This window comes from Lasioglossum baleicum, chromosome 2 (genome assembly GCF_051020765.1).
Source record: "Lasioglossum baleicum chromosome 2, iyLasBale1, whole genome shotgun sequence".
Taxonomy (NCBI): Eukaryota; Metazoa; Arthropoda; class Insecta; order Hymenoptera; family Halictidae; genus Lasioglossum; species Lasioglossum baleicum.
In genome coordinates, this window is record NC_134930.1 from 13,560,397 (window position 1) to 13,587,232 (window position 26,836).

The 26,836-nt window shown below is 33.1% G+C and overlaps 5 protein-coding genes and 1 non-coding gene across 8 annotated transcripts in view; 4 read left to right on the top strand and 2 right to left on the bottom strand.

Moving 5' to 3' along the window:
- The window catches only part of Eif4g (eukaryotic translation initiation factor 4 gamma), a 47,414-nt gene extending 38,164 nt beyond the window's left edge, over positions 1 to 9,250 (top strand). For both annotated transcript variants that reach the window (XM_076440708.1, XM_076440698.1), the window contains exons 8-25: positions 247 to 1,052; positions 1,136 to 1,234; positions 1,426 to 1,737; positions 1,829 to 2,056; positions 2,147 to 2,223; positions 2,315 to 2,474; positions 2,610 to 2,871; positions 3,085 to 3,182; positions 3,267 to 3,427; positions 3,645 to 3,697; positions 3,901 to 4,124; positions 4,935 to 5,104; positions 5,442 to 5,521; positions 5,717 to 5,943; positions 6,026 to 6,163; positions 6,243 to 6,318; positions 6,402 to 6,551; positions 6,648 to 9,250. In XM_076440708.1, coding sequence (XP_076296823.1) covers positions 247 to 1,052; positions 1,136 to 1,234; positions 1,426 to 1,737; positions 1,829 to 2,056; positions 2,147 to 2,223; positions 2,315 to 2,474; positions 2,610 to 2,871; positions 3,085 to 3,182; positions 3,267 to 3,427; positions 3,645 to 3,697; positions 3,901 to 4,124; positions 4,935 to 5,104; positions 5,442 to 5,521; positions 5,717 to 5,943; positions 6,026 to 6,163; positions 6,243 to 6,318; positions 6,402 to 6,551; positions 6,648 to 6,862 — 3,536 coding nt within the window. In that variant the 3' untranslated portion in view covers positions 6,863 to 9,250. The remainder of the gene's footprint in view (positions 1 to 246; positions 1,053 to 1,135; positions 1,235 to 1,425; positions 1,738 to 1,828; positions 2,057 to 2,146; positions 2,224 to 2,314; positions 2,475 to 2,609; positions 2,872 to 3,084; positions 3,183 to 3,266; positions 3,428 to 3,644; positions 3,698 to 3,900; positions 4,125 to 4,934; positions 5,105 to 5,441; positions 5,522 to 5,716; positions 5,944 to 6,025; positions 6,164 to 6,242; positions 6,319 to 6,401; positions 6,552 to 6,647) is intronic.
- On the top strand, positions 4,491 to 4,656 carry LOC143221719 (small nucleolar RNA SNORA53). The gene has a single exon (XR_013011837.1). It is a non-coding gene; the product is annotated as a small nucleolar RNA SNORA53 (small nucleolar RNA).
- Positions 9,251 to 9,898: 648 nt separating the features above from the next.
- Burs (Cuticle-tanning hormone bursicon) lies at positions 9,899 to 14,451 on the bottom strand. Its single transcript, XM_076441232.1, has 6 exons — positions 14,316 to 14,451; positions 14,108 to 14,232; positions 13,876 to 14,030; positions 11,834 to 11,945; positions 10,602 to 10,727; positions 9,899 to 10,211 (listed from the first exon to the last, which is right to left on the bottom strand). Exons 1-6 carry the CDS (start codon positions 14,434 to 14,436, stop codon positions 10,062 to 10,064), a joined length of 789 nt encoding a protein of 262 aa, XP_076297347.1. The 5' UTR covers positions 14,437 to 14,451; the 3' UTR covers positions 9,899 to 10,061.
- On the top strand, positions 10,405 to 26,380 carry LOC143217156 (zinc finger CCCH domain-containing protein 10). Of its 2 annotated transcripts, XM_076440979.1 has the most exons (6): positions 10,405 to 10,551; positions 10,631 to 10,739; positions 11,840 to 12,002; positions 22,999 to 23,608; positions 24,464 to 24,749; positions 25,124 to 26,380. In XM_076440979.1, exons 4-6 carry the CDS (start codon positions 23,079 to 23,081, stop codon positions 25,592 to 25,594), a joined length of 1,287 nt encoding a protein of 428 aa, XP_076297094.1. In that variant the 5' UTR covers positions 10,405 to 10,551; positions 10,631 to 10,739; positions 11,840 to 12,002; positions 22,999 to 23,078; the 3' UTR covers positions 25,595 to 26,380. The 2 variants fall into 2 exon arrangements, with proteins under 2 accessions (XP_076297094.1, XP_076297105.1); XM_076440990.1 differs by lacking the exons at positions 10,405 to 10,551; positions 10,631 to 10,739; positions 11,840 to 12,002 and adding an exon at positions 20,714 to 20,855.
- LOC143217195 (G patch domain-containing protein 11) lies at positions 14,932 to 16,397 on the bottom strand. Its single transcript, XM_076441142.1, has 3 exons — positions 15,919 to 16,397; positions 15,548 to 15,846; positions 14,932 to 15,479 (listed from the first exon to the last, which is right to left on the bottom strand). The coding sequence occupies exons 2-3, from the start codon at positions 15,768 to 15,770 to the stop codon at positions 14,932 to 14,934; spliced, it is 771 nt and encodes a 256-aa protein (XP_076297257.1). The 5' UTR covers positions 15,771 to 15,846; positions 15,919 to 16,397.
- On the top strand, positions 15,451 to 22,668 carry Slmap (Sarcolemma associated protein). The gene has a single exon (XM_076440852.1). The coding sequence runs from the start codon at positions 17,972 to 17,974 to the stop codon at positions 20,339 to 20,341; it is 2,370 nt and encodes a 789-aa protein (XP_076296967.1). The 5' UTR covers positions 15,451 to 17,971; the 3' UTR covers positions 20,342 to 22,668.
- Positions 26,381 to 26,836: the final 456 nt, after the last annotated feature.

The window sequence follows — 26,836 nt, forward strand, 5'->3', positions numbered from 1 at the left end:
CTATAATTATCCTTGGCTTCTAGCCGAAATACTCACTTTTCTTTACAGCTTGCATCTCTCTGTACCGATATCAGCGCAATGATGATTTTGTACAAACGATCCATAATTCATAATCATGCTGTGTTTGGTCGATCTTTTTTGCATCGATAACAATAGAATTTATATATCAGCAGAAATCTCATAAGAAAATATGAACGCTTCGAGAGTCGAGTCTAATTAACGTATACATTCTTTTTTGTTTTACAGGTAAAGCTATGCAGAAGCAAAAGAGTAATAAAAAGCTCAAACCTCGTGAACTTAACCGTAAAGGAGCGGAGAAAGAAGGCACAGATATGGACGCTTTCGTGAACACTGTACCGCCGACAAAGACCGACACGAAACAAGAAAGCAAAGAGCCTTTAATGGCGAAGGACAGTAACAAGGAAGTGAGCCGAGAGCTAACGAAAGATGTCAAGGAGAAAGACAACTATGAATCAAAAAAGGAGAAGGAACTTGCTTCCATTCCTGTGAAGACAGAGAAACACGTGACACCGCTGACAACGGAAATTTTGAAAGAGAGCAGCGGACCTGTGCAATCGTCTGTCATAGAAAAACTGCCAAGTAACGAGGAAACTGTAAAGGAACCCTCGCCGAAGCTCGAAGATAGTAATGAGTCGAGTGTCTGTAATATGCAAGCAAAACCAGTTCCTAACGATGTTGTTGATCATGCTAAAATGAAAGAAGAGTCTGACGTAGAAGCAATAGTAGCACAGAAGAATGAAGAAAACTCAAAGGTTTCGGCAATCCGGACGCCCAGCGAAGAGAAACTAGCAGGGCCTCCGGTAATAGAGAAACCAATTGAAAGTGAGCCACCCGCCCAGACGGAGACACCTGTTCCGAATCAGGTAACCCTCAAATATAAATACAAGGATGGCCAATGGAGTCCCCTAAATAAAAGCGGCAAAAAGGTCTACGATCGAGAGTTTTTGATTACATTGCAAAATGATCCAAACAGCAAGATTAGACCTGCGAATTTGCCAGATCTAGACGTTGTTCTGAAAGATGGGGCGAAGGTAACAATTCATATTCCTGTATTAATTACTCATATGTATTATATTTCTACAATATTGTTAAATTATAATCTTGTTTCCCATAGTCGCGGTCTGCTGGAGATATTCGAGCATTTAACTCAAATCCTACCAGACACGATTCTCTATTTCCTGGATTCATAAAACCACAACTAAATGCACGAATGGTAAGTTATTCAAGTTCCGGAATGCAAGCTAATCTTATCTTCAAGTTTTACTAAATGATGTTTATTATAAATGAAAGTAGTGGACTGAATTACTTTGACAGATAATTATTCTATCTGATACATCTTTTCTACTTTGTACTAGATCGTTGTGAATGTTCACATCCTAATGAAATGTGCTTGTCTTTATTTAGATAGCACCGAATCGCAAGAGCCATTCAGGAAAATCATCAAAACCACAGAAATCAAATGTTATTCACATGTCGTTATCTTTGAAAGAGGACGTGAAATTAAGAGAAACAGAAAATGCATGGAAACCGACAAGATTAAAGGCACCTGTTTTCACCGAAGATGAAGCAAAAACAGAAGCTCTTTACAAGAGAGTTAGGAGTGTATTGAATAAACTTACTCCACAAAAATTCAATACCTTAGTCGATCAAGTGCGTGCATTGAATATTGATACAATGGAACGTTTGCAAGGTGTTATCAATTTAGTATTTGAAAAGGTAAACTGAAGTAAACTTAAGATGCTTATTAAGGGTGGTTTGTAGTTCATTCTTGTATAATTAATCCCGTGCATAAATATATGTTTTGTAGGCTGTCGATGAACCAAACTTCTCTGTCGCATATGCATTGATGTGTAAAGAACTTGGTATGATGGAGGTCTCTGGTGGAAGTACCGACAAAAATGTAGAGAATCAGGAGTGTTCGTTGAACTTCAAAAAACTCATTATCACTCGTTGCCAAAAGGAATACGAAAAGCATTCGTTTAATGAAGAGGCAAGGAAGGCGAAGTTCAAGCAAATTGAAGAATGTCCAGACCCCGTGAGTTTTCTTTATATGATAAGTTGAAACTATTACAAATTCAGTCACGACACTTTTTACATTTCAATAATTATTTTTATTTAATAATAGGAGAAAAAGAAAGAGTTACTGTTAGCTTTCGAAGATGAGGAACGACAGATACGTATAAAATCAGTGGGAAATATACGGTAATTAATTCATATTTTATGCAAGCATTTGTTTGTTTTGGAAAATACGAAAATGTAATTAAATGTGCTACGTTCGTCCTTTTATTTATAGGTTTATTGGAGAATTGTACAAACAAAGAATGCTGACCACTAAAATCATGCGTTCCTGTATAGAACAGTTGCTTGATCAAAGTGATGAAGACAGTCTTGAGTGTTTATGCAAATTGTTAACAACAATCGGAAAGGATCTAGAATCAAAAGGACGACTAGATGTAAGCTTACCTTTCATAACGTGTTCTACGCTACGTTCTAATATAATCATTAATTCAGTATCTAAGCGAAGGAATTATTTAGAAATGATTTCCAAAGAAAATTAGTTTTTATGATCTTCCCTTTTGTTTTATTAGGAAATGCAAGACTATTTCAATAAAATGCAAGACATTGTTTCACGGCGAGGAAACGGAAAGATTAGTTCTAGAATTCGTTTTATGCTGCAAGATGTCATAGATTTAAGAGCAAATAAATGGATTCCAAGAAGAGTCGACAGCGCTCCTAAAACGATAGATCAAATTCAGAAGGAAGCCGAGAACGAAAGACTAGATAGCCAATTGAGCACTCATTTGAATACACCCCGAAAAGATGAACGCACTAGTGATAGAAAAAGAACTCGTGAGTATATTATCCACCTTTGTCATTTTATATTTCATTGATTGTTGTATTTTAAATACGATTTTTCATGATGATTCTTGTACATTTTTGTCAGACTAGAGTTTCTGAAAACGTAGTGATTGCAGTACATTCTGATATATTTATTTAAGCATGCATTTATATTTTTCCACAAATAATTTTGTACTCGAGGAATAACGAATCTGGTTAACGCAGGTGGTGTTGGTCAAACCGATGATGCTGGTTGGAGTCAACCAGTTGTGAGGACAAGACAACCATATACTGTTGAAACTGCGAAACTAAAAAATAAACCTGTAAGTTGATTATTAAAATTTTATTATTCTGATTATATCCAACTATTCTGGAAATTAAATACTAATTAATAATTGATTTTTTAGCCCCCTATGGATGATATGCAGCTGGGTAGCAGAAATATGTATATGTGGAAAACGCCTTCAAATTGTGGTTTGAAGACAATAAATACAAACAAATTCGCATGCTTACAAAACATGCCTACTTTCGATCAAGAAAAACGAATGATGTCTCCGCAACTCTCTGGGTAAATATTCTTTCTTTTTAATATTTATTTTAGTTTTTATTATTATTTGTTCAGTAGAACGAACGTGATGAAATTATGTTGCTAGGCTAGAGTTTCTGACATCTTCTTATCTATTTTACATGATCATACATATGCATCTGACATTTCAAATAATCAACGTCTGTACGTACAAAGTAATTGGCATTTTTAATTGAAACTTTGTCTTGGTCGATTTCAGATCGAGATCTACTGGTCCTAGAGAGTATGGACGTGACTACAAATCTTCCTATGGTGCGTATAATTGAAATAATTGTATACTGAATTCTAATGTCATAAGTTTATAATACAATGATGAGAAATTTTTCATTTTTGAAAAGTATAGCTTGATGTTGTTTGCCAAAAGGATTCTGATGCTTTCATGTACTAAATTATTCTCCAGTCAGGACGTTTGTATAATTTAAAAATAAAAAGTTTGTGTGATTTTAATGTTACAGATGGTAGGAGTTCACGAAATGGTAGTCATCAGTTAAGCAGTTCATCGTCAAGTAGAGACAGTTCGTTCTTAGATAGTTCACAAAGTCAAAGCGTTTCTATGCCACCATCGGTTAAATCCTCGCAATCTACCTCTAGTAGTCACAAACCTGCACTATCGGAAGAAGAATTCATGAAAGCTTTTAACGAACTGATGACGGCTTATCTTAAGAATCCTGATCCGGATGTAAGTCTCTGTTAAGCTTCCTTCATTACTTTTACAAACATTCACGTCTTTTAACCCATTGCCCTACGGTTTATTTTACGGTTTCAGTGATTAGAACTTTTTTTGTAGATATAAATCGCATGCCTATATGTTCTTCGATAGCTGTATATTAACAAAACCAAAATAGAATTTTATTTCGGTTTAAAGGAAATTATTAACATACATTTTTATCAGAATCTGTTCAGAATCTTCATTACAAGTCAGACACGATATTGTAAGGCAAGGGGTTAAATTAATGTAATACAGTATTGATCAATTCATTTTGATCTGTGAACAGTTACATAGTTTACAAATACATTTTATCTTTAAACATGTTAAAAAAATATTAGCACACTCCTTAGATCCATCTCTGCTATTTCCTAGGTGATGCTTGAGTCATTGGTGTGCTACATTACGCAATACCTTCTTTTTGGTCTTTTGAAACAATGCTATAAATCAGCTTGAATGCTACATTTATATGAATCATTGTTTGTATGACCAACGAGAGGACATATTTTTTCGCAGAATTCGCGGAGTTTACTGATTAATAGACTACAGATCTTTATGCACAATGAACATTTCCTTCGTCAATTGTAAGGCACAGGAGCCAAATACAAGTTTCTTTTTTTATTTAAAAATTTTATAAGGTTCAAAATAATGTATGAACATCCTTAAATTGTTTTATTTCTCGGTTGTCTTGATTGCATCTACCCATTTTTTCCATAAATGCATAAAATCCGCAGTCTACTCATGAATTATGTGTTTAATTAATTTTGTATTTTTATCTTACAGACCGTTGGGTTAGCTATTCAACAGAAGTTCGATAATGCGTTATCTAAATTCGTACGTGAATTGATCAACTTCGTCCTGGAAAAGTCGCCGGTCGACAGAGAACGCGTGTCGTATCTGATATCGTATTTAATTTCACAGAAAATTTTGCCTTTGCAACACCTAAGAAATGGGTAAGTTGTGCTTGTTGAAAAGTGACTTTTCTAATGTTTCCTTTTTTTCTCTAATATAATTAACACATTATATGCGTAGTATTTCTAACGATTTCTGTAAATATTCATTTAATCTTGTTTAATGTTTCTCGTAATCGTTCCTTCAAAATAACATATTATTTTATAAAAAACTATTTTACGCAAATACTGTTCAAAAAACATATGATGAGACTCTTATGCAGAGGAAGTTGTGCTGAATGTTACATATTAAGCCAAAAGGATACTGAAGAAAATCATGTCGCAAATAGTTTGAGAACTGCTTTCTCCCCAGAGATATTAAAATGTAATTAATTTCTAGGTTCATAGAAATATTGGAGTTAGTCGAGGAATTAATGCTGGATATACCGAAGGTGTGGTTATATTTGGCAGAGATATTATGTAAGTAAATATAAATGAAATATTGTCTAAATTACGTATTTTAGAAAAATTTATCACACATGATGAACATTTTTTACCATAGGGTATTTCCATGCGGGTTTTTTTTGCTCAACAGGCCTGAAATTAGACATTCAAATTTGCTTTTATAGTGTATTAAAAAAAATTTTGTTAATCTTTAATATCTTTTTTTTATAGCGGATCCGATAAAAGACGATTTACTACCCCTACAAGAACTAAGACCTCTATTTGATAATTTAAGAAGTCAAGGATATGTAGGCAAATTTCTTGGAGAAGTGTTATCCAAACTATGCCGAGATAAAGGATCCAAATGGGTCGCAGATAAATGGGACCAAAGTGAACTTCAGATGAGCAATATACTAGATACGAAGCTTGAAGAAGTCGATAAAATTATTAAAGACTATGTAAGATAATATTATTTATTAAAACTGCACCACATTTGAGAAAACGAGCGAACAAAAATGTATTCATTGTCATACTCCTCAGAACTTGGATTTCTGCACTGGTGATTATAATAGTGCCAAAGGCTCAAGTAGTAACCAGCCCACGTTACAACAAATTCACAATGAACTTAGAAAACTCATGAAAGAAAGTAGTTTTGATGAAATTTGTGATTGGATAATTGTAAGTATAATCCGATACAATTATTTACATTTTTTTTCGTGAATAGCGTGTAGTCAACTTATTTATTTATTGTCCATAGGTAAATGTAGATAATCGAGTCAAGGAGCCTGAATTTATTCGAGTATTAACGACTGCCTTTTTAGAAACGTCTATGGGTACGTGTCTATTGTTGTATTACGTGCCACTGTTTTTTTCTAGAGTACTTCAATTGTTAAAGTTTTCTTTATTCGATTTTCAGAACCAGTCAATAACAAATGGTATTTGAAAACAGAACTGTTTATTAATTTGCAACAATTAATTCGTCGATTCGTTGATGCAAATGAATCCTTAGAATTGCAATGTCTTTATGCAATTCAATTCCATTTGCACAAACTACAATATCCATCCGGTAAGTTACGAAACTGTGAAAGTATACTAAAAAAACACAAATATATGAACTATTTTAATTGGATAAATTGTATTTAAACTTTTTCGTAATTTGTAGGTATTCTCTTTAATATTATGACAAGTTTGTCTGACTACAATATAATTTCGAGCGACGCGTTCCTGACGTGGAAAAAGAGTCCTGAACCAGCCCAGCGCGAGTGGCATGGTGTTGCGACGATGGCGTTAACGTCGTTTTTCACTGGCTTACAAGAAGCTGACGATGCTTCCAGTGTAGAAGATTTATCAACCGGCGTGAACCAAGATCGTTGTTGACGATACAGTGATCGGGCGTATTATCGTCTGTTAAAAAGACTTAAATATACGTTCCCCCGTTAAAATAATACGCGAAGTGAGATCAAATTGCAGTTTTTTAAAAAGAAAAACGTGGTATATATTGAAGAAAAACAATGGAGTGATAGTAGTGCGTGGGTGTATGTAATATAGTCTAGAACTTCGAAGAACAAGAAGTGAAAGATAATAAAAAGGAGAATGTCATATTAAAAAGAAAAAAACGGACACACAATGGCTGAGACCGCTATACATAAAGATTAATTATTAATTATGATACAAAAGTAAATGCAAGATAATTATTATATATAATTCATTGAAATGGTTTAAAGTTTAAATAAAGCAAAAAAAAAACAACTTGAGAACGTTATCGTATTTCTTATACGTCTTGCGAGAGACGCGTCACTGCAGCTTGTGAATATCGCCCGAATGAAACTGAATCTTCTGATTTTTCTTTTACGCTTGAATATTGGAAGATCAAGAACGCTTTGAATATTTCCACCTAGCGATACCCGTGAAGCGACTGAAGCATGTTTGCTGTATGGCTTAGATAAAACGAATTGCAGATCGCAGGTGTGTATAAGTAGGTCAATTTTAAGTAAATTAAATTCGAAAAAGTAAGCAGAAGGAAACTATTGATAACCAAGTCTGATAAAAGGGCGACGGTTCTTCCTATTATTCTAACGATTATAAACAGAATTACTAATTTATATCTTTGCGAACTTACAATGTATTCTACTCTGTAAGAAAAGGTAAAAAAACACGTTCGTAAACTAAGAAAAGAAAGAATGAGAGTGAAAAGTGTAACATAACATTACGAAACATAGGGTTCGTAGTGTAGATTATGTTGAGACTAGGAAACGGAAGGATACAAATGGTGTGCATATTAAGGCGCTACTATTTTTTAACACTAGTTATTTATAATCATTGAGAGAACAGATTATAGTGCGTGGGATGGAATGTCTGCATGTAATTCAGGTGGCAGGTGCCGTAGCAAATTGTATAAAATTGTTATACTAATTTAAAGTACAGTGTGAAAAATATAAATTTCCTTTGGATATACTATTATACATACGAAAAGGAAATAGGTAAACTCGAGTGCAGTTATATAACGAAAGATTATTTTTATTTAATTCTAGGAAACAATTTTACATTGTTTTGTCTAATGTTTCTCATGTTATTAAATATACTCTCCTTATTTAAGAAACTGTAATTATTGATTGGTACCGAGAAAACATACGCTCGGCTACTTTTAAATGTAGGTACTTTTCATTTAGTCCTTCATGAATACTAGACTCAATAGCCAAGGTTTTCGCTCTTCATAATTTTTATGAACTGCATGTTGCTGAAGGGATGCAAAGTTTCTGAATATTATATTCGATGTCTGTTACGTGCATATGCATACCCATTTGCATATGTGTACATGTTGCCCCTTAATTATTTATAGAAAAAACCATACTTCTTTTTCATAAAGTTATAGTTTGATACTTCCTTCATAATAGAAATTTCTTTTGTAGCTTATTCTCAAAAGTCTCTTTATTTTCACTCCCGTATTCGTATATTGCATTCCAAATGCATAGTATATTTTCGACGAGATCATGAAATAATTTTCAAAACACTAGAAAATCATACCCATTGAACGATTTATTTTCTTAACTACAATCAATTCTACCACTGAAATTTGGAGAATAAAAGATCTGCATATTTTTTTCAAACAAAACGAAGAATAAGACGCGAAAAAACGTAAAGGGAGACTGAAGAAAAAGAAAAGTGTATTGCTTCTGATTTTTTTCACACTGTAAAAATAACATAAACATGACGAAAAAAAGTATGCGAAAAATACATCTTTCAGATTCGTCTTCTTGAAGGATTGCATTCTACTATCACATTGTGGAATGTATCGTTCGATGAGATGAAAGGCGAAATATGCTCGAAAAGCAGTAAATAAATAAAATAATAATAATTTATACATATGATTAAAATGAACGAAAAAAAAAGAAATATTGTTGGAAACATGTGGATAAACGATTTGCAAGTAAAAAAGATTAACACTGTAAATATTTACTAAATAAATATTGTAAGTGGAAATTGGACAGATCGCAGAAATAAAAGGCAATGGCCGCGCTGTCGCGAAATTGTTGCACGTGCATGCGGCGTTAACGTGCCGACAATTTACGTATGGACACGCACGTATATTAACTGTTTATACATATATCTGCGTGTACTTACGTTTACCTTAATATACATATACATACTATAAATAAAATATCACTAAAAAAGGACTCCAGAACACGATACACAGATACACGTAAACTTCTATGATAAATCATATCTATACAACAAAAAAAAAATAAAAAAGAACTCCATGTCAAACTGTTGTTGATTATTTTCTCGAATATAAGCCTGTCTATATATAGATGCATCGATCGCAACGCCGAAGATGAAGTATTCACTGAACTAAGTAATCTGTATATTTTTTTGTAACACCATTCGTATATTGTCTTCATAACCGTAAAAATTACATCTATAATTAACGAACGAATTATAAGCATACGATTTTGAATGAAGTTAATTAAAAGAAATAAAAGTAACATTACTATCTGATGCACTTGAAATTCGAAGATTGTAGATAATGTATACTTGACAGGATGTAATGAGCTACAACATACCGTTAAGATGCAATAATTATAATCGTATTGTATAACATGAATACGCATTTTCAAAATACTATATATGCGTAATATCCTATATTGTATATTTATTACAATGTAGTTATTTTATATGTATGTAATATAACTGAAATTATTTATAACAAACTAATAAGGCTTCTGATGTACATCCACCAAAATATTAGTAAACTTTTTCCACATTTTTTAAAAATAACCGTTAATTTTTTTTTCATCGATGAATAATAAATGCAAACGTTTCTGTAAATACAATTTTCATGCATATATATATATATATAAAGAAGGGTAAATAATTGTTTGTGAGTAATATAATATTCACTGTTGTGCTTATGTTTTGTTAAATATTTTCTATATTTTCAGTTTCTCTATACAATTCTAATATTCAAATGTTTACAATAGCCCTAATGTATATAATATATTATATATCAAGCAAATAAATATCTCTTCTTTGCAATTTTTTTCATTTACTATTTTCAGCATAAAATTCGAGAAATTGGTTATTGCAAGTCTGACGATCTCCTAAAATGCGCAGACGTTGTGAATGGACCCTCATCAGCAAATCCAGCAATTTCTTGAGGAACAATTGCGTATTCCTCTATGCTGGTACATGGTCTGCACATACACTCCAGAGGTGCTTTGGTAATTACCTGTAAAAACATTCACAAGAAACATATTTTTCATACTTTTTACGACTTCAAATTCCACAAAAAAAAACAAGTATATTTCATTTTCGACTTTCTCAATTATTCGATATAGCAGAGATCAAATGAACAATTTGATCAATGTATTGTACAAATGAACTGCATAAGATAATCCGCTTCGAATCGCGCGCAATACATATTCATTTTTTATTCGCTTCCTACTGGTCGGTTAGACGTGGTTAGACGAAAACAATATGGCTGTGGAAAACTCGTGGTGTCAGAAGCTTTGCTCCTGATTTTATTGTGCAAGTGATTAACTTGACAACGTGTTATTCAATTTTCACATGTAATCTAAATCTTCAAGATTCTGTGATTCAGTTGAGACAATATATTAACCTTTCGGAACTTTTTTTCGCCTGGTTTAGCCCTTGGACAAAATAGGGATACACTAGCCTCCCTTTCGCCGCTTTCTTGACAACACATGCAGCTCCTCTCCATTTGCCAAATTTTTGATCCGGACACCTGTAGAAACAGGTATACCAAATCGATTTTTATGCCTGATAATTTTTCAAGATTTATTTCAGATATATTAAGATACGGTTATGCAAAGTTATGATAGTATTTATTTAATAGAGCTATACGAATGGGAAAACTATTTCTCAAGATCACACTTTTAACCATAATAAATAGACTGCGGAATTTTATGCAAAATAAAAATTGTTTGCATCAACTGCAACAAAAAAGGATCAAGCAATAATTTCTTTCATTCTTTAATAATGTTTATAAGCTGCAATTAATACATTGATGTTCTTGAATTTTTTAAATTTGTCCACTCTTTTAAATTGCAACTATGTAACCATTTTTGTCATAAATGCATCAAATCCGTAGTCTAATAATAAATAATGTAAATAACAAATATTTACAAAACACCATACAAATTTCAACGAATCATTTTTATATCATTGTATATATAGTTTATATGTTTCGTATAGTTCTTATAAAATAGCAGTGTAAAGCAGTATTTAACAAATATACGATCCTAATTTAATACATTACGGTGATTATTGCATAATTTTGAAAAATCTATGATACATGGCTAAATACTTTTTAATGAAACCTTTAATAGCAACAGCAATTTTCATTGAGAACAAGCAAGTCACCCTCAATAACGTCATCTAATAGTTTCATTTAAGATTGCAATGTAAAAGAAAATTTCTATGCTTTCTTTTGATACAGCACAATTATTGAAAATCCTATTAATACTTTGCACTCGAAGCAATTTGAATTCTAAAATGAAGATATTTGTTTCAACCCAGATCATTTTTATTCTATGTAATCTTTTTTACATTGTATACATCAAATTGAACCTGATTTCTTATATATAGTAGTTGAGCTTTTTACAATTTATAGAATACAGACAAATTTAGTAATGTTAAAACTGTTTTGAATAATGGTATGGCAATTTTTACTGGTGCCTCAGACTCGCCATTCGAGTGCAAAGGGATAATAGGCTTCCCGTAGGTAAAGTGTTAATATAGGCATATAAATTCATTTTGGATCAGTGGATAACTAAATTATGGAAGAGAAGAGAAATGTTCTCCTAAACATTGTTTCTTATTATGTTTTACCTGCAGGTAGCTGCTACAGCGTCCTTTGCATGCATAGCTGGGAATTGGTTTTGGTACACATCCTGGATATTGTAAAAAGTGAATGACTGGTGTGGCCTGACATTCATCGACAATTGCCTTTGTAGTTCCGAAAAGAAGGCATACTAAGAAACCAACTGCAACTGCATCCGTAAGTAATAGAAACGAAAACAAATTATATTTATTTCCATAAGATTGTGTGTATTCATATAAATATGCCAAGGGAGTCCTAATAAACTCAAACTTCTTAATAATTATTTTACTTCTATTGGGTTGGAAAGAAAGTTCGTAGCATTTTCAAATTAAGAATCATAGATAAAATTAAAGTATTTATTCATATGTTTATTCAATAATACGAGAAGTTACCACGAAAATGGCAAAAAGTAATAGAACAGAATGGAAAATATATATTAGCTTATTAATAATATATTAGCTTTCAATTTTAATTTACAAACACTACGAACTTTCATAGTATTGTTCCAACCCAATATTATTCTATTTAATCAAATACAAATCATAATTTAGATGGAGTATATTGCAAGGACAACACGCACAAACCAAACAATATATAATATATAATCTATACATGTGTGTGAATTGAACTTGAATGCAATATTGTTCGCTTTATAGGAGTCTTGACGGCGTAACTGTTCATTTACCAGTGTGATTCAGGAACATAGTTTTAGCACGATACATTTCCTTCTGAATCTAGTACTTTACTGAGCTTGTAGACTTCTTGTTATACCCTTTTATACCCTGTAGGTGGCCACGTTTTCTCCCTTCCCTTCACATGCTTATGTTACTGCAGTAGGGAAGAAAATACATATGTATATAAAAGTATATAACACTTGTTCCTCAGACTACTTTCTTCCTTAAATTGCAAGTAAATAATCGTTCAAACTGACTGTTCTGATCAGTGTAAATGTAAATAGTTCTACTGTTTTATTTTGATCAACACACATAAGACCAACCAAAGATGATCAACACACATATGTTATTTCTCATGAAATACATTAATAAAAGTTCATTTTAATGGTTCAGATATCTTGAAATATTAGTAACAAGTTAAAAAGTTTAAAAATCTATAGAGAAGTAACAATGCATTAAAACTTAACTTATTATGGACACATTTCTCAATACGTTTAAATTTGAAAAGAAAAATGTTAATAATATAATTTATAAAAAAGATATCGGCTATTATTGTTGCTAAAATTATTGATTACTGCTTAGAGAATTACATAGTATGTTTTCAATGAGAATATAAAAGCACAAATTGATAAATAAAATTAAAGTAATGAGCCAGAATATTGAGATGTTTCAATGGTTTAAAGCAATAAGAATAATTCAGAATATATGTATATCATGTAAGCAATTGTATCACACAATGAATTTATACTCCCTATTTTTAAGTTTTTCTGTCAGCAAAATCAGTGTTACATCGATCCTTTATCAGTGAAGATAGTATTAAATTCGTTTTATATAAAATTATTATAATTATCATATTATATGTTAGTTAACTTCTTGAAAAATATATGACGATACACATATTTTAATCTTTAATAGCTAAGGTAATCAAGCCACTCATTCTTTAATAACTTTGTTTGCTCGATTATATCAATCATCGGACAATTAAATGTTAACGCCATTAACACAGAAATATACGATCTTCGAGAATGTAGTAACATTTTCAATATATGTATTAGATTTATAAAATCTGTTGAAATCCTATTTAAAAATTTCTAACTCATTTATTTAGTTTAGGTTTCTTAATTATATATTTAAATAATGTCTACCTATTTTTAATACAAAAAATGTACCCAATTTTAACTTCTAAAATTCTTGATGAAGTTGTCAAATTAGTTGTAGAACATAAATCTGAAGGAAAAGGGAAATTATTTATTAAAAGTTTGTTTCGTAATTTTCCATTTTATTTTGGAGAATATATAATTCTTATTACATAATTTCAAGGTATAATTCACAATATTATTTGTTTACATTTTCATTATATTTATCGAGATATATCGCCGCATTTTGTGCATTTACAATCTGCTGGCTCCCGTATTTTGATTTCCATTATTCTATCTTCTTCGTTTAATAGTTTTATGCCGTCTGCATCGTAACAGTGGTGTAATGTAATTAGTCTCTCCTTTAAGTAACTTTCCCGACAACAATAACATTCCTATTAAGAAAACAAAAAGGATTATTCCGTTTATATATAACATTGTAAGTTTTTGCTTATTGCATCTCCATACTTACTTTCGAAAAACCTGTAGTACTTGCAACACTCGGTTGCACTTGTGAAGTACAAAACCCTTCGCATTTTGTGACAGGTATATCGCCGCTGCATGTTCTCTTTAAACGTCCTATTTCATCATATTCGTCTGGAAAAAAGAAAAAATTTCTTGAAGTCATTTATTTTTTTAAGTTAAATACTATAAAATGTATTTGAACAAAAGAAAAAAACCTTTTGTAATATGTACTTCTGACTGCAGTGTTTCACAACTTTCATCGTCTATCATTTGAGAAATTGTGCTACTAGCGAATACAAATACAGTCAATAACAAAACCATTGAGAATTTAACCATCTTAACTGTTTTGTTTAATTGATGTTTGCTTTTGTGCTAGACGTTTTTTCCAATGGGATACAGGTGTGGTCAAAGAACTTGACTGAAATGAAAGCATGGAAAATCAAACAGATGCTTTTATATGTAGCTTTCCCTCCAACATACAATGACTAGGGGTGGCTGAACTCCTGCTAGGATATAATAGCATAGCAGAAGCAGGATACTTTCCCCTGCTTTTACACTGTACAGCATTAGATTTTTTCCATCTTGGGGGCATTACTTTTTCAGTATTTTGCATCATGAATCTAATGGGTTTTTTATGTCTCAGTGCACAGTGGGTGATCGTATCAAAGAAACATGACTAATGTTACTTAGATCCTTAGCCTTTTATACTCTGTATATATGGTTCCTTACAGGGTTGTTACAATAAGCGATGCAGGTAAAAATATAGAGACATATTTAGTGTATTTTTTTTATTGTTTATACTCTTTCCTTTAAAGATATCACTATTTCTATTTAGTGATCGTTTCTTGTATCTCCAGGACAATTGTCTGTTAAATCATTTTCATTATCGAATGCTACTCCACACCAAATACAGTAGAAATGCTTTTTCCTTAAATATTTAGTAAGAATTTCTAGTTTCTCATTAAGTTGGTAAGATTCTTCTTCTTCTTCTTCTTCTTCTTCTTTTTCTTCTTCTTCGCTTTCTGAATCGGTGTTTTTTTCAGTTTCTCGAGGCAACCAAAACCATGGTTCCTCAGGCTTTTCTATATTTAGTTGTATATCCAATTGTTCGCAAATCTTTTGACTTTTATAAAGATCTGCCTTAGACAATTGTTCTGCTCTCTTTTGAGCAATTCTGCCACGAAAGTCCTTCATACATTTATTGTCCAGTTTACTGTCATTTTCACTACTTTTACAATTTTTTCGTTTTCTCGTTACACCTTTACCTAAACCATGCCTATCTTGTTTGACTTCAACACCAACTGGTTCGGTCATCCCTGATTCAGTTTTGCCTATCCCTTGACCAGGCTTATATCCCATCTTCATGAGTAATTGAAAGCCTGAAATTATATAAAGATATAAAATTATGCAAGCGATAAACAACATGTATACGAATATGAAAACAAACCTTTATTGCTGCTAGCTATAGCAGAAGATAAACCTTCTTCTCTTTTTTCTTGTTCCATATATTTTACCGAATGTTTTTCTTTCATTTTTGCCTCGATTTCAATTTTCTTTTTTATTAGATCAAGTTTTCTTTTGTCTGCATGTCTGTATAAAAGACTTGACGAACTAGATTTGTCGGTACCTTGCAAAAATTTATCTGACATGTAGTCATCGTCATCTGACATTTTAATTTTATTTTGTTCAATTCTATTGAGATTGTTGTTGAAATAATTATTATCGAAAATCACGAGATGTAAGTATCTGTACAATTCAAAATATTAATTAATTAATTTATCAGAGATAAATATATTAACTGAGTGGCTGTGTACTTACACGTAAAGAGCAACATAATTTAAAACAGGAATTATAGAAAATATAAAACCATATCACACTCTTAACCAAATCGTATCTTTCTATATTATTCTTTAAAATTATAACTTATGCAAACTACGTTTCGAACAGTGAAATTTACGATACTATAGACTTTGAGGTTATTCTCGACGTTGCTAAATAGTAACTCACTCAAAAAACATTGACCTTCATATGTTTTTACATAGGAACGCTTCTTATAATATGTCAAATATATATTCGAAAGGTTTTCTCGAGGTTTTACGTTAACTAATTGAAAATGTAACGAAGTATAACATCGATGTATGCTTATTCTATTTAGTATTACTCTATGTTAATAATAAATATTACATTTATGTAATTAAATACGAGCCAACCAAGAGTTGGTTAAATTAATAAACAATCGTTACATTTCATTGAGATACGTTTTCTTGCAGAAAAACATATGACAATAAAACAATTAAACTCTGTTGTGCCGAACCTGCTTCAATTCGCCGATTAAATATTCAATAGTGTGTCTATTCTAACGTTATATCAGTTCATGGAAGCCCATTACTATTTCCTTTGTATTTATGTGCTGAAAATAGCCGAGTGTTAATTTTATCTATAAATCGTATATATTTACTTTCATTGAGCAAGATTTAACCGTTAACAATATTAAAAGTATAATAAATACATGTTACATATATAAAGTTGCTTTCACTCTGTGCCTTTGGTATAGGGTAACTTCTGAAAGATAGCTTTTTTTATATCAACATTATTATACGCTTTTGCAAATTATCTGAGCTCACTGACGCGATAAACAATGTCCATTAATATCTACGAAGAAACGAATGTTTTTATAGCGTGTACGTTTAATTTTATAGAAGAAATAAAAAATAAAAATTTAAAAAAACGCATTTCACAAAAACGGTTGTATAAATATTTTAGTGAACATTTTGGATAAATTTCTCTATAGAGTCGTAAGTAACCTCTAGAGAATTGAATAAAACGAATAAAATTTTATATTCCATTTTTTCTTTCTCGTTATATTGTTATTTTTAATAAATGCTATATTCTTCTTTGCGATCTAAAATTTTCGATTTTACTTATTTTTTTTTTTGCACCATTGCGTCGCGTACAAAATGGTTGTTTTTACATTTGAGATATTCTTAATAATATTCTTGACATTTGAAAGGACAGTTTTCGATAGATTGTTTCTTTTTATATCTCAGTATTCGATATGATGTAGCACGCCCAAGCATAGCTACGTTTGAATTTGCTACACCGTTGTGTTCATATAGATGACTATACTGCCGCCGGTCGATAAACAGCGAAACGCGGAACTGAAGAGCATTGAGTTACAGGAACGTGGACCACTTGTGTCTCGGTACAGTAATGCAGTAGTTCGAGAACAATATTTTTGGTCTTGATCGCAACGTTGCTCGGTTAATCGTGTTCGGGTGTTGTTGATCATAGCGTCGAGTGTATTATGATTTTCTAATGAACCTCTTCGAGAGTACAGTTGAAGACTTCAAGGGGCAAGGGAACTGGTGCGAAGGACGAAAGTGTGAAAGCGTACGCTTACCGCTACTTGCGCAGAGAAACATATCTTTTCGCTGTTCTTAAAGCGAACGAAAGATTCATTCTCATTGCATCCCGAGGATAAACCAGAGCCAACAGATTTTGGAACCGAGTCGAGCCACATGTTCGCGAATTGATTAATTCGCAAATACAGTCTAACTGTATTATTTGTTACGAGCAGATTTATGACAAGTAGTAAAAGGAACATTAGAAGACCGTTGGTGTAGCAACAGAATTTTTTTCTCTGTCGTGGAAACATGTGAACTCGTATGTCACGCCTATTCCCGACGTATCTTACGCCTTTAACAATCGTAACACGGTAATTTTATCGAATTCTCCGATCGGGTGTGCACAACAAACAGTACCTTGATAAACTGACACGACATCGTACACATCCGATGACAGTAAACGAGTGACTTTCGAGTTTCAAACTGTCTCTTCGTTTTTGTGTAGTAATAGTTCTTCCACATCGGCTATGGTTGTAGCCAGTGGTGGATGGTTACAAAATGCCAATTTTCCTGTCAGTCAGAGTATAAACGCTACGCAGAACAATAAAATGACAGCCAAAGGTGTCTTAATCTGCCGAGAGAATTCCCATCATTTTCAAGATCGTACGCTGACATTGGAGCAACCTGTTAAAATCGGACGTTCTGTAGCGAGAGCCACTGCTGCACCTGATAACGCAATCTTTGACTGTAAAGTATTGTCTAGAAATCATGCGGTGTTGTGGTATTCTAGCGGGAAGTTTTACTTGCAAGACACACGCAGCAGTAATGGTACGTTCGTTAATAATCAGAGACTCAGCGCGGCCGGTTTGGAATCGGCACCTAAGGAAGTACATTCGGGTGATATAGTGCAATTCGGAGTGGATGTGATGGAAAATGCAAGGAAGTTCAAGCATGGGTGTATAGTTGCGACACTGAAATTATATTTGCCTGACGAGAAGGAGGCTAGTGTTAGTACGTCGGTTGTGTCGACAATTAATAATGTTTCCCTCGAGGATTTGTATAAGTTGAACCAAGTAATGCAAGAAATCTCGAGACGAGAAAAAGCGCTTCACTCTAAGTTAGTATATCTTCAACAACTTGTGGCGAATACTCGAAAAGTAGCCAAGCAGTCGTGGCAAGCGTTGATAGCGGAAGATCGACTATTGTCTTGGGTGGAAACCATTGAAAGCCAACTGAGCGTTTATTCTAAGAATTACACGGAAGATGAAATTAGAAACGAGTTAGTGAAGCTTTTGGAGGAGAAAGCACAATACCAAAATACAGCAAAGGAAGAATTACAGAAGATATTACAAGAGAAACTAGGAATATCTCAAAGGTTAACACAGTTACAGGAACGTTTAGACGAAACGGAGGAGGAGTGTCAAAGTCTTCATAATGTAGAAAAGCATACTCAAACTGAACTTCAGGTGCTTAGTAGAAAATACACGGACACCCAAACCAAACTTCATGAAACTACGAATAAATTGAACGAGACCGAAGAGAAAATGAAGGATATGGTTCAAAAAGTAGAACAAGAGAAGCAGGAACTTTTGAAAAGACTCGAAGATCAATCTAGAATCGAGAAGAATTTACAAGCAAGGTTATGTAATTCCAGATTAGATTCTGTTAATATTTATAAACAGATCACTGCCCTCAGAAATTATATGCAGGTTTTGCAAGATATGAACACAAAAATGGTTACAGACAACAATTTGGAGTCGAAAGATGAAGAAAATCCAATTGAAGCCATTAACATTATCCTTAATAAATTGAATTCTATACATGCGGATAACATGGAAATCGACACAGAATCCAGTTTATGTGCTTTGAAAGATGAACAGGATAATCAAATTAATTCACAGGATATCGATATGAATCAACTAAAAAATTCAGATATTTCTTTCACGAAAGAACAATTGGATGATTCATTATCTAACGACGACAATGTAACAGAATACATTTTACCACCACCATCTCGAAAAACATTGGTTAATGGAAATGTAAATATAGACAATACAGATATGAACTCGGAATCTGATACCAATTCGGATGCAACGGACGACACATGCAGTATTACCAGCGACGATACAAGCGAGAAGTCTGTTATAGAATTAAAAAGAGAAGAAAATTATGTAGTAGCAGAAGAATTGTTCGTACCTTATAAAACAGAAGTTCGATTTGCTTCTGAAGAAAATAGTAATCAATTAGAGGGTTCTCATCAAGTTCAGATCATGTTGAAGGCAAAGGAAAGCGAAGAACAAGAAACTGATGTTGAAAGTATGGTTAGTTGTAAACCTCCTAACGAGTCTGCTTCGATAGAAGTTAATCAACATACGAAGATGGACGAAGGAGACAAAGACAGCACTGAATCGAATGTAGAATGCGACGGAGAACATTTAGAAGGGGATTATGTCAAAACATTGAAACCAATGTCTAAAAGCGATACACAGCAAATTTTATATACAAGAGACTATATACTACAAGCCTTAATTAGTTCTTTGGATTCTTTGAAACTAGAGGATAACTTAGAGTCACAACAAGCAGTTAAGATGGAGTTAGAAAATCTTAAAGGTTGGTTAATCAATGAATCTCCCGAAGAAGTAATAGAGAGATTGAAGGAACTATATTATCGTGCCAAGAATGAATCTCAAAGAATTCAAGAGCTGCATGAAGAATTGGTAATTTTAAAAGAGAAATACAATACTTTCGTCGAAGAGAAAGCTGAGCTTTTGAAGAAGTATACAGCTCTCAGAGCACAATGCGGTGATTTATTAAACACAACCTATTCTGTACCAATACAGTATGTAGCACCCATCGCGATTATGTTAGTATGGGTGTTGCTACAAAGAATGTTTTAATGTGTTGACGGACACACCGGCTATAGCCGTCCAATAGTATCTCATCTATCGGACAAATTTTAGAAAAATTCAGTGTGGTTTATTTTTAACATCTCTAGATATTCCATGTGTCCGTTAACGTATTTGCTCTGGTATCATATGTACATATAATTTTCACCAGTAACATTGTATTTCCTTTTGTATCGATAGTACTATGATAAAGGTAAAAACATCTAAAACATAGTTTGTTAACAAGCTTTTAAGTAAGCAAGAGAAATGAAACCGGAGGTGTGTAGTTTCAACAAAAATTCGAACATTTTTATATGAACAAAGTATATTAAGAATTGTATATATTTTTCCGATACAATTGTTGAAGCACCAATTACAGAAATCTTCTCTAACAGATAACAGAGGTGAAGCAGAAATATGCCATGTTACCATTTTAACATGTTACCATTTTAGCCGAAATATAGGGGAAACCACATAAAATGTTCAACATGCTGCCAATCTCAATATCATATCTTCTTAAAATATGGTATTAATCTACATTTACTACACTGCACACTTTGCGTCGTTATTCTTTGCAATTATTTCCAATGTTGCATGTCCAGCGACTTGGATGTTTGTTACATAAATTACAAATAATGTTTATATACGATGATCGAATTTTGTAAAAGAAAAAAGATCTCTCAATGTATTCACTATCTTAATAAATTTGTTTTTACTTAAAAAAAGAAATGAAATACTCGATATTTATTTTAACAATTGGAACGTATTTGTGTTTGATTAAATATATATATGTATGTAGTTTGATTCCTTTAGAGTATCTGTTTATTATTACTCATTCCTCAAGGAAATAACTTGGAAAGGTCGAACAAGTCGAATTATTGTTCTTTCCTGTCAATAATCGTTTTACGCGCGAACCCGTTGTAAATTTAATTAAACAATTTATTTAAATGTTAGCATTCATCGATTTTAAATCGCAGCTGTTTTTTATATTATTGTTTTCTGTATATATATAAAAATAATTTGTTGATCAAATATTCGACGTTCAATGTATTTTATTAATTATTTCTCGAATTTCTGTTTCGTTATGCATCCGGTACTTCGATGATTCTTGCTGCTTACGAATTAGCAATGTATGACTGTATCGTAGGAATTATCGAAGCACTTTGCACTGTTTCCTCTCTTCATTGGTAGCATGATAATAGAAGCATATCCGTACAAACGACCTAATAAATGTTGAGATACAAAACAGCAAATAAATATTTTAATGAGAATGTTTCGAGTATGACTTTCGTTGGAATCGGTATGTTAAATGGTTTCACAAAAAAAAAAGAAAGAATGGCCTAGATATCTGTCTGTATCAAAAAACGAGTTCTAGTTATACTTTTCTATTGATTCTTTTTATACGATTGAAATTATCTGTATTTTTCTCAATCTAATTAGTTTAGTTACAGTGCCATTACTCGATCTATTTCTGCCTCGTTCCAATGTCATAAATATTGATTCATACACGTGAGAACGACAAAGTATAATCAATTTTCCAAAAAAGGTTATTAGCCTACCGATTATAGGCGTTACTTTCTTGGTGGATTGAAATTATATTAAGATCGAGAAGGTTTATACAAATAAGGATAATACTGTACATAACAACTGTTGATATAATCTTACTACCCATGTAATAGTCATTATATAAAAAAATAAAAATTAATTTAACGGAAACGCCTTTTACTGTATTCACCTGTTCAAAACCGTCGATTGTTTATCACCGATGCACCAATTCCTTTTTTGTTCTTGCCTGAAGCGGCGAGGCACAACATTAACGTAATTATAACGAACAAAACTGTGACCCTATGCTATAAATTGCAACAACTAAAGTTTTCAGTAATTTATTTATTCCAGTGATTAAATGGCACAGAAATGCACTTAATTGTATTATTTAGATTACTGCAGATCTAATTGTGTAGCAATAAATTGTATTAAGAAAAAAAACTAAAATAAATTCATCCGAAATTTTTTTTTAGTAGACGCTACATTCAGTTTTGATATGCAAGCATCATTTCAATTTGTATTGCATAAATAGAAAAAATATATACAAATCACTTAAAAATTAAGATTATATAATAGTAAGTAATTACCTACTTCAGACACCTATGTAGCAAATATTTACATAGTGATTACGAGAATAGCTCTCGTATATCGAAACGCTTTTCCAATTGTACGGCTTCACTATATGGTCCATGTTAATTCATTGCGTCAATTCAATGAACAAATTAATTAACGCTTTACCTATCCGGAGATCTATTAACAGACTAATGAATGACTAATCAAAAAAACATTAATAATCGTCTCTTGAAAAAGTTTCATTTGATTCTGTTGCGCGTAATAACTTTCAGATTAACGATTAGAAAACGGTACCGAAGAATTCGTTCCGTAACGAAGATAACTTCGTTAGTCTTGAAGTTAACTAGTTAGTCTTGACAACATTGATTTTTAAAAGGCTGCTAAATAACCGCCGATAGGCAAAGCGTTAATAATTAATGGCGTATTTTCAGTTGCTGGTCGATTAGAAGGGTAGAAATCAGAAGCGCAAACAGCCAAATTTGATGTATCATTGTCCTGCATTGATCCTACGTTCATTTTACATTACAGCATTGCAATGATATCTTTTATAGTTACAGCGTGCACGTGTAACGTGCTGGTAATAACGGTCGGCTAGGAATTACTTGCGTGGTATGACCGCAATGTATCATCGATGAAGAAGCTGAAAAAAAAGTTGGATAGCGCTAGAGGTGGCCTAGCGAGCAATATAGCAGGTGCACCGAATGCGAGCGGCGATGTGTCGCCCACCCGTGTGTGCAGAGACTTTCTGCGGAATGTTTGCCACCGGGGAAAGCGTTGCAAATATCTGCATGAACGCTCGGAAGACGACCCCGTAGAGGAGTACACGTTCTGCCATGACTTCCAAAACGGAATGTGCAATTGGCCCGGATGCAAATTCCTCCACTGTACCGAGAGCGAGGAGAAAAGGTTCAGAGCGACCGGGGAGCTGCCTGCCCATATCTTAACCAGACTGAAAAACAACAATGAGAAGCCTGAGTACCCGATGTGCAAAGACTTCATCAAGGGCAGTTGTCAGAGGACCAATTGCAAGTTCAGGCATTGGAAGAATGAGGAACCGCAGCATAACTTGATCGCGGTTTCCCATCACAACGCGTCCCGGCCACAACACAATTTCAATGGTGCCAGTAATGGAGAGAATCGTAGATACGAGGAAGATAGAAAGTAAGTGTATATAAAACGGTCGAGGCTGTTTCAGATCACATACATTTTTTTTTCTCTCCCATGAAATGTTATTCGATCGCACATCGGTAAATGCGTCTTTCGAGAGAGAAACAATGTTTGTTGGAATATCCGCTTGGAATACCAAATAGATTTTGAGCCGAGTAAGTGGAGGATAAATGTCTGCATATAAATAGACAACCTGTTATGTAACCCGGCACACTCTTGTAGCATTATGAATGAGGAGATACATATATACACAATGGCCAGGTCATAACGGTTTGGTTCATTCAATTCATCTTTGCACGAGTGTGCTATGTAGGCTGTGGTAATTGAATTATGCCAATATAATGTGGAGCATCTTTTTGTAGGATGAATTTCAAACGCGAAAATGATGATAGAGTTTCATGATTCACTCTTTAGTTACTCACCGTTTCGTATTCTCGGAAACTCGGAGCAATGCGAACGAGTGTTTGCAAAGAAGCGTTTCGGTGACCCTGCTCCTACGCGTTTCATTAGACGATAACGAGTACGGTATTTTAGCAGGAATTCCTGATCGTATGACGGCTAGACAAATGTATTAAGCCGTTCTACGAAATTTCGAAATGCACAGGGTGTCTTGTTTCGAGTCTCTTTCAATTAGTTCGAGATTTAAAAGTCGCCTTTTCATTCTGTAGATTCTAAGTACTTGAGTTTTACTTACACTTGTTTCCACTTGCTTTTTTATAGCTTCTAGGCTTCTATAATATATATTATTTTAAAAACAGTTTCATAATGCTGTGCACGTTCTTTGAATATTATAATAATTTATCCAGGTAGACATACAAATTCTGACTATGTGCTTGTATATTTTTACAGCTTTCACTGGCAATTAGAAGATCAACATAACTTAGTAACAAACAATGGTTACAATGCATCTTCACACCCTCCCGATTACATAGGACCCCCTGAACCAAAGAGACGAATAGTTTCTGGTGAAACGGTTGTTCACTTCGAAACTTCGCCGCTGGTTGGCCAACATACCGCTCAACCAGTTACTCCGGGATATTATTATCCGGTGATACCGCGCAATGAAGCTAGAGCAATTGTTTTGGAAGACGAGAACGCGCTGTTACGGAAAAAGATAGAAGAATTGAAGAAACAGGTCAGTTTAATTTAAATCACTGTTCAACGTTATAACTGTTTTATTTGTATGGAGTGTTCCATTTTAATTTATCTATGCAATTATTAGTTATTCGAACAAATGTTCCAAGCAGAATTTATTTTGTTTCAATGATAAAATATTCGAGATATGAATGTATGTATGCCTATTTCTTAAACTCATTCACAATCGTTTAAATTAGTTCTTTGCAAAGCACTGGAAAAGCGCACCTTGAATTTTTTAAGATACTTCCACCTAGGCGAAATAAGTTCTATGTGAAACATTTTTTATGCCAATAACAAATAACTGGAAAAAAAGATGTAACAGCTTGTACATAGTAGACCGGATGAAAATGACTGTATGTTGTATTCCTACAGGTTAGCGACCTAACGGCAACTAATGAGTTTCTTTTGGATCAAAATGCTCAGTTAAGAATGTCTGGAAAACGAACTGCAAACGTGACAGCAGTTACAGTTCCAGCAGTGACTATTACAAATACGGTTCCACCATCGCAAGCTCCAACACCACAACAAATGGTGAACGCGGCAGTAGCAGCTGGAACGTTGCGTACTGTTACCGCGAGTGTTGCGACTGTTCCTGTAAGTATAGCCACAGTTGCACCTGTTTCTATTGCAGCGGTCTCAATGGCACCGGTGTCCATACCGCCACCCATCGTCACAATGGCTCAGCAAACAATCACGATGAGCGGATCAGGTCCACAAGCAACTAATCAACAACCTCCGAACTCGCAACAACCTGCCAGCTTACCTCTATCGATATCTGGTGCGACCGCGCCGCTTGTTTCTTATCCTATCATGACTCAAGAACTTAGGCCCGTGTTGCAGTAAATTATAAACGAGAAAGGAACATAAAAAATACCTCAGTCCACGTTGATGAGTCAAGGATGCTGTTTTGCATTCAGTCTTTCAAGCTAATAACATATTTCTATCATTTCCCTTTAAGTATAAATGGTAGACGTATAAAGTAGATGATGTCTACAACTGAACAAAAGCATATTCTTTAGTCAGATTTAATGTTGAGAATATCACAATAATTAAACGAACACTACATCCATAGATCTTTGCTTAGGAACTTGTAGAAATTTATCGTACAGGACAAACGTAACGATCATGACTGTTTTTAGCAGTACTCCCCCCATCGAGTAATTTCATTCCTTCTAGTGATTTGTCGTATAAATGGTAAACATATATGCAACACGATAAATGTCCAAACTGTGTATAGATTTAGACTAATGAAAATTCAAATCTAGCACCATGAGAAAATGGTTACAAATAATTTTGTAGGTAAGTTTTTGTATTATTGAAAAGAAAGCAGATAATTAGATGCTAATGGGACAGAAAAATTGTAAATTACAAAAACGTAGATAAGAAAATATTTGTTTAGGATAACAAGAAGGTAAGTACAAAAGAGAGTGAAGTATATAAATGTAATACATATATTAAGGTTTACCGCTGCGTTGAAAATGGTGGTGAATCTTACGACTGTTCTGTACGCAAACGCTGTAAATAGAGTATTCTGTTGCTTCCTTGTTTCTTCAGAAAAATTTTTGTACTTCCATTTTAAATAAATAAGTTATAAGATAATAATATTTTAATAAATTAAGTACTTATATATATCGTGGTTTTTTGTGTTTTTACTATTTAAGTCTAATGGCTTTGGGTTCAGGTAGTAGAAATTAAGAATTAGAAACAGATCGAAACCTGACCCCTACGACACAAGATTTTGATATACGGACGTGTAATGTGCATTCTGCAAACCAAATAAACGTATAGCTGTTTTAAAGTCATGTTATCAGTCATGGGTTGATACACGTGTATATATTTTGCGTAATTAGTGTAAGAAATTGAGCAATAAGTACTCCCGTATTTTATATATATATGCATACAAATGTATAACCTTTTATGTATAACTTCATGTTAATAAGTACTTTATTAAAACTGATATTCTTCTTACTTTTAATGCTTAGTGAAAAGTAGTGGTATCTTTTTCTTTCGATTTAAACTTTTTAAGATATTTATTAAGAACGAGATATTTTTTAACTTCTTTTTATAAGAGTAAACAAGAGATGT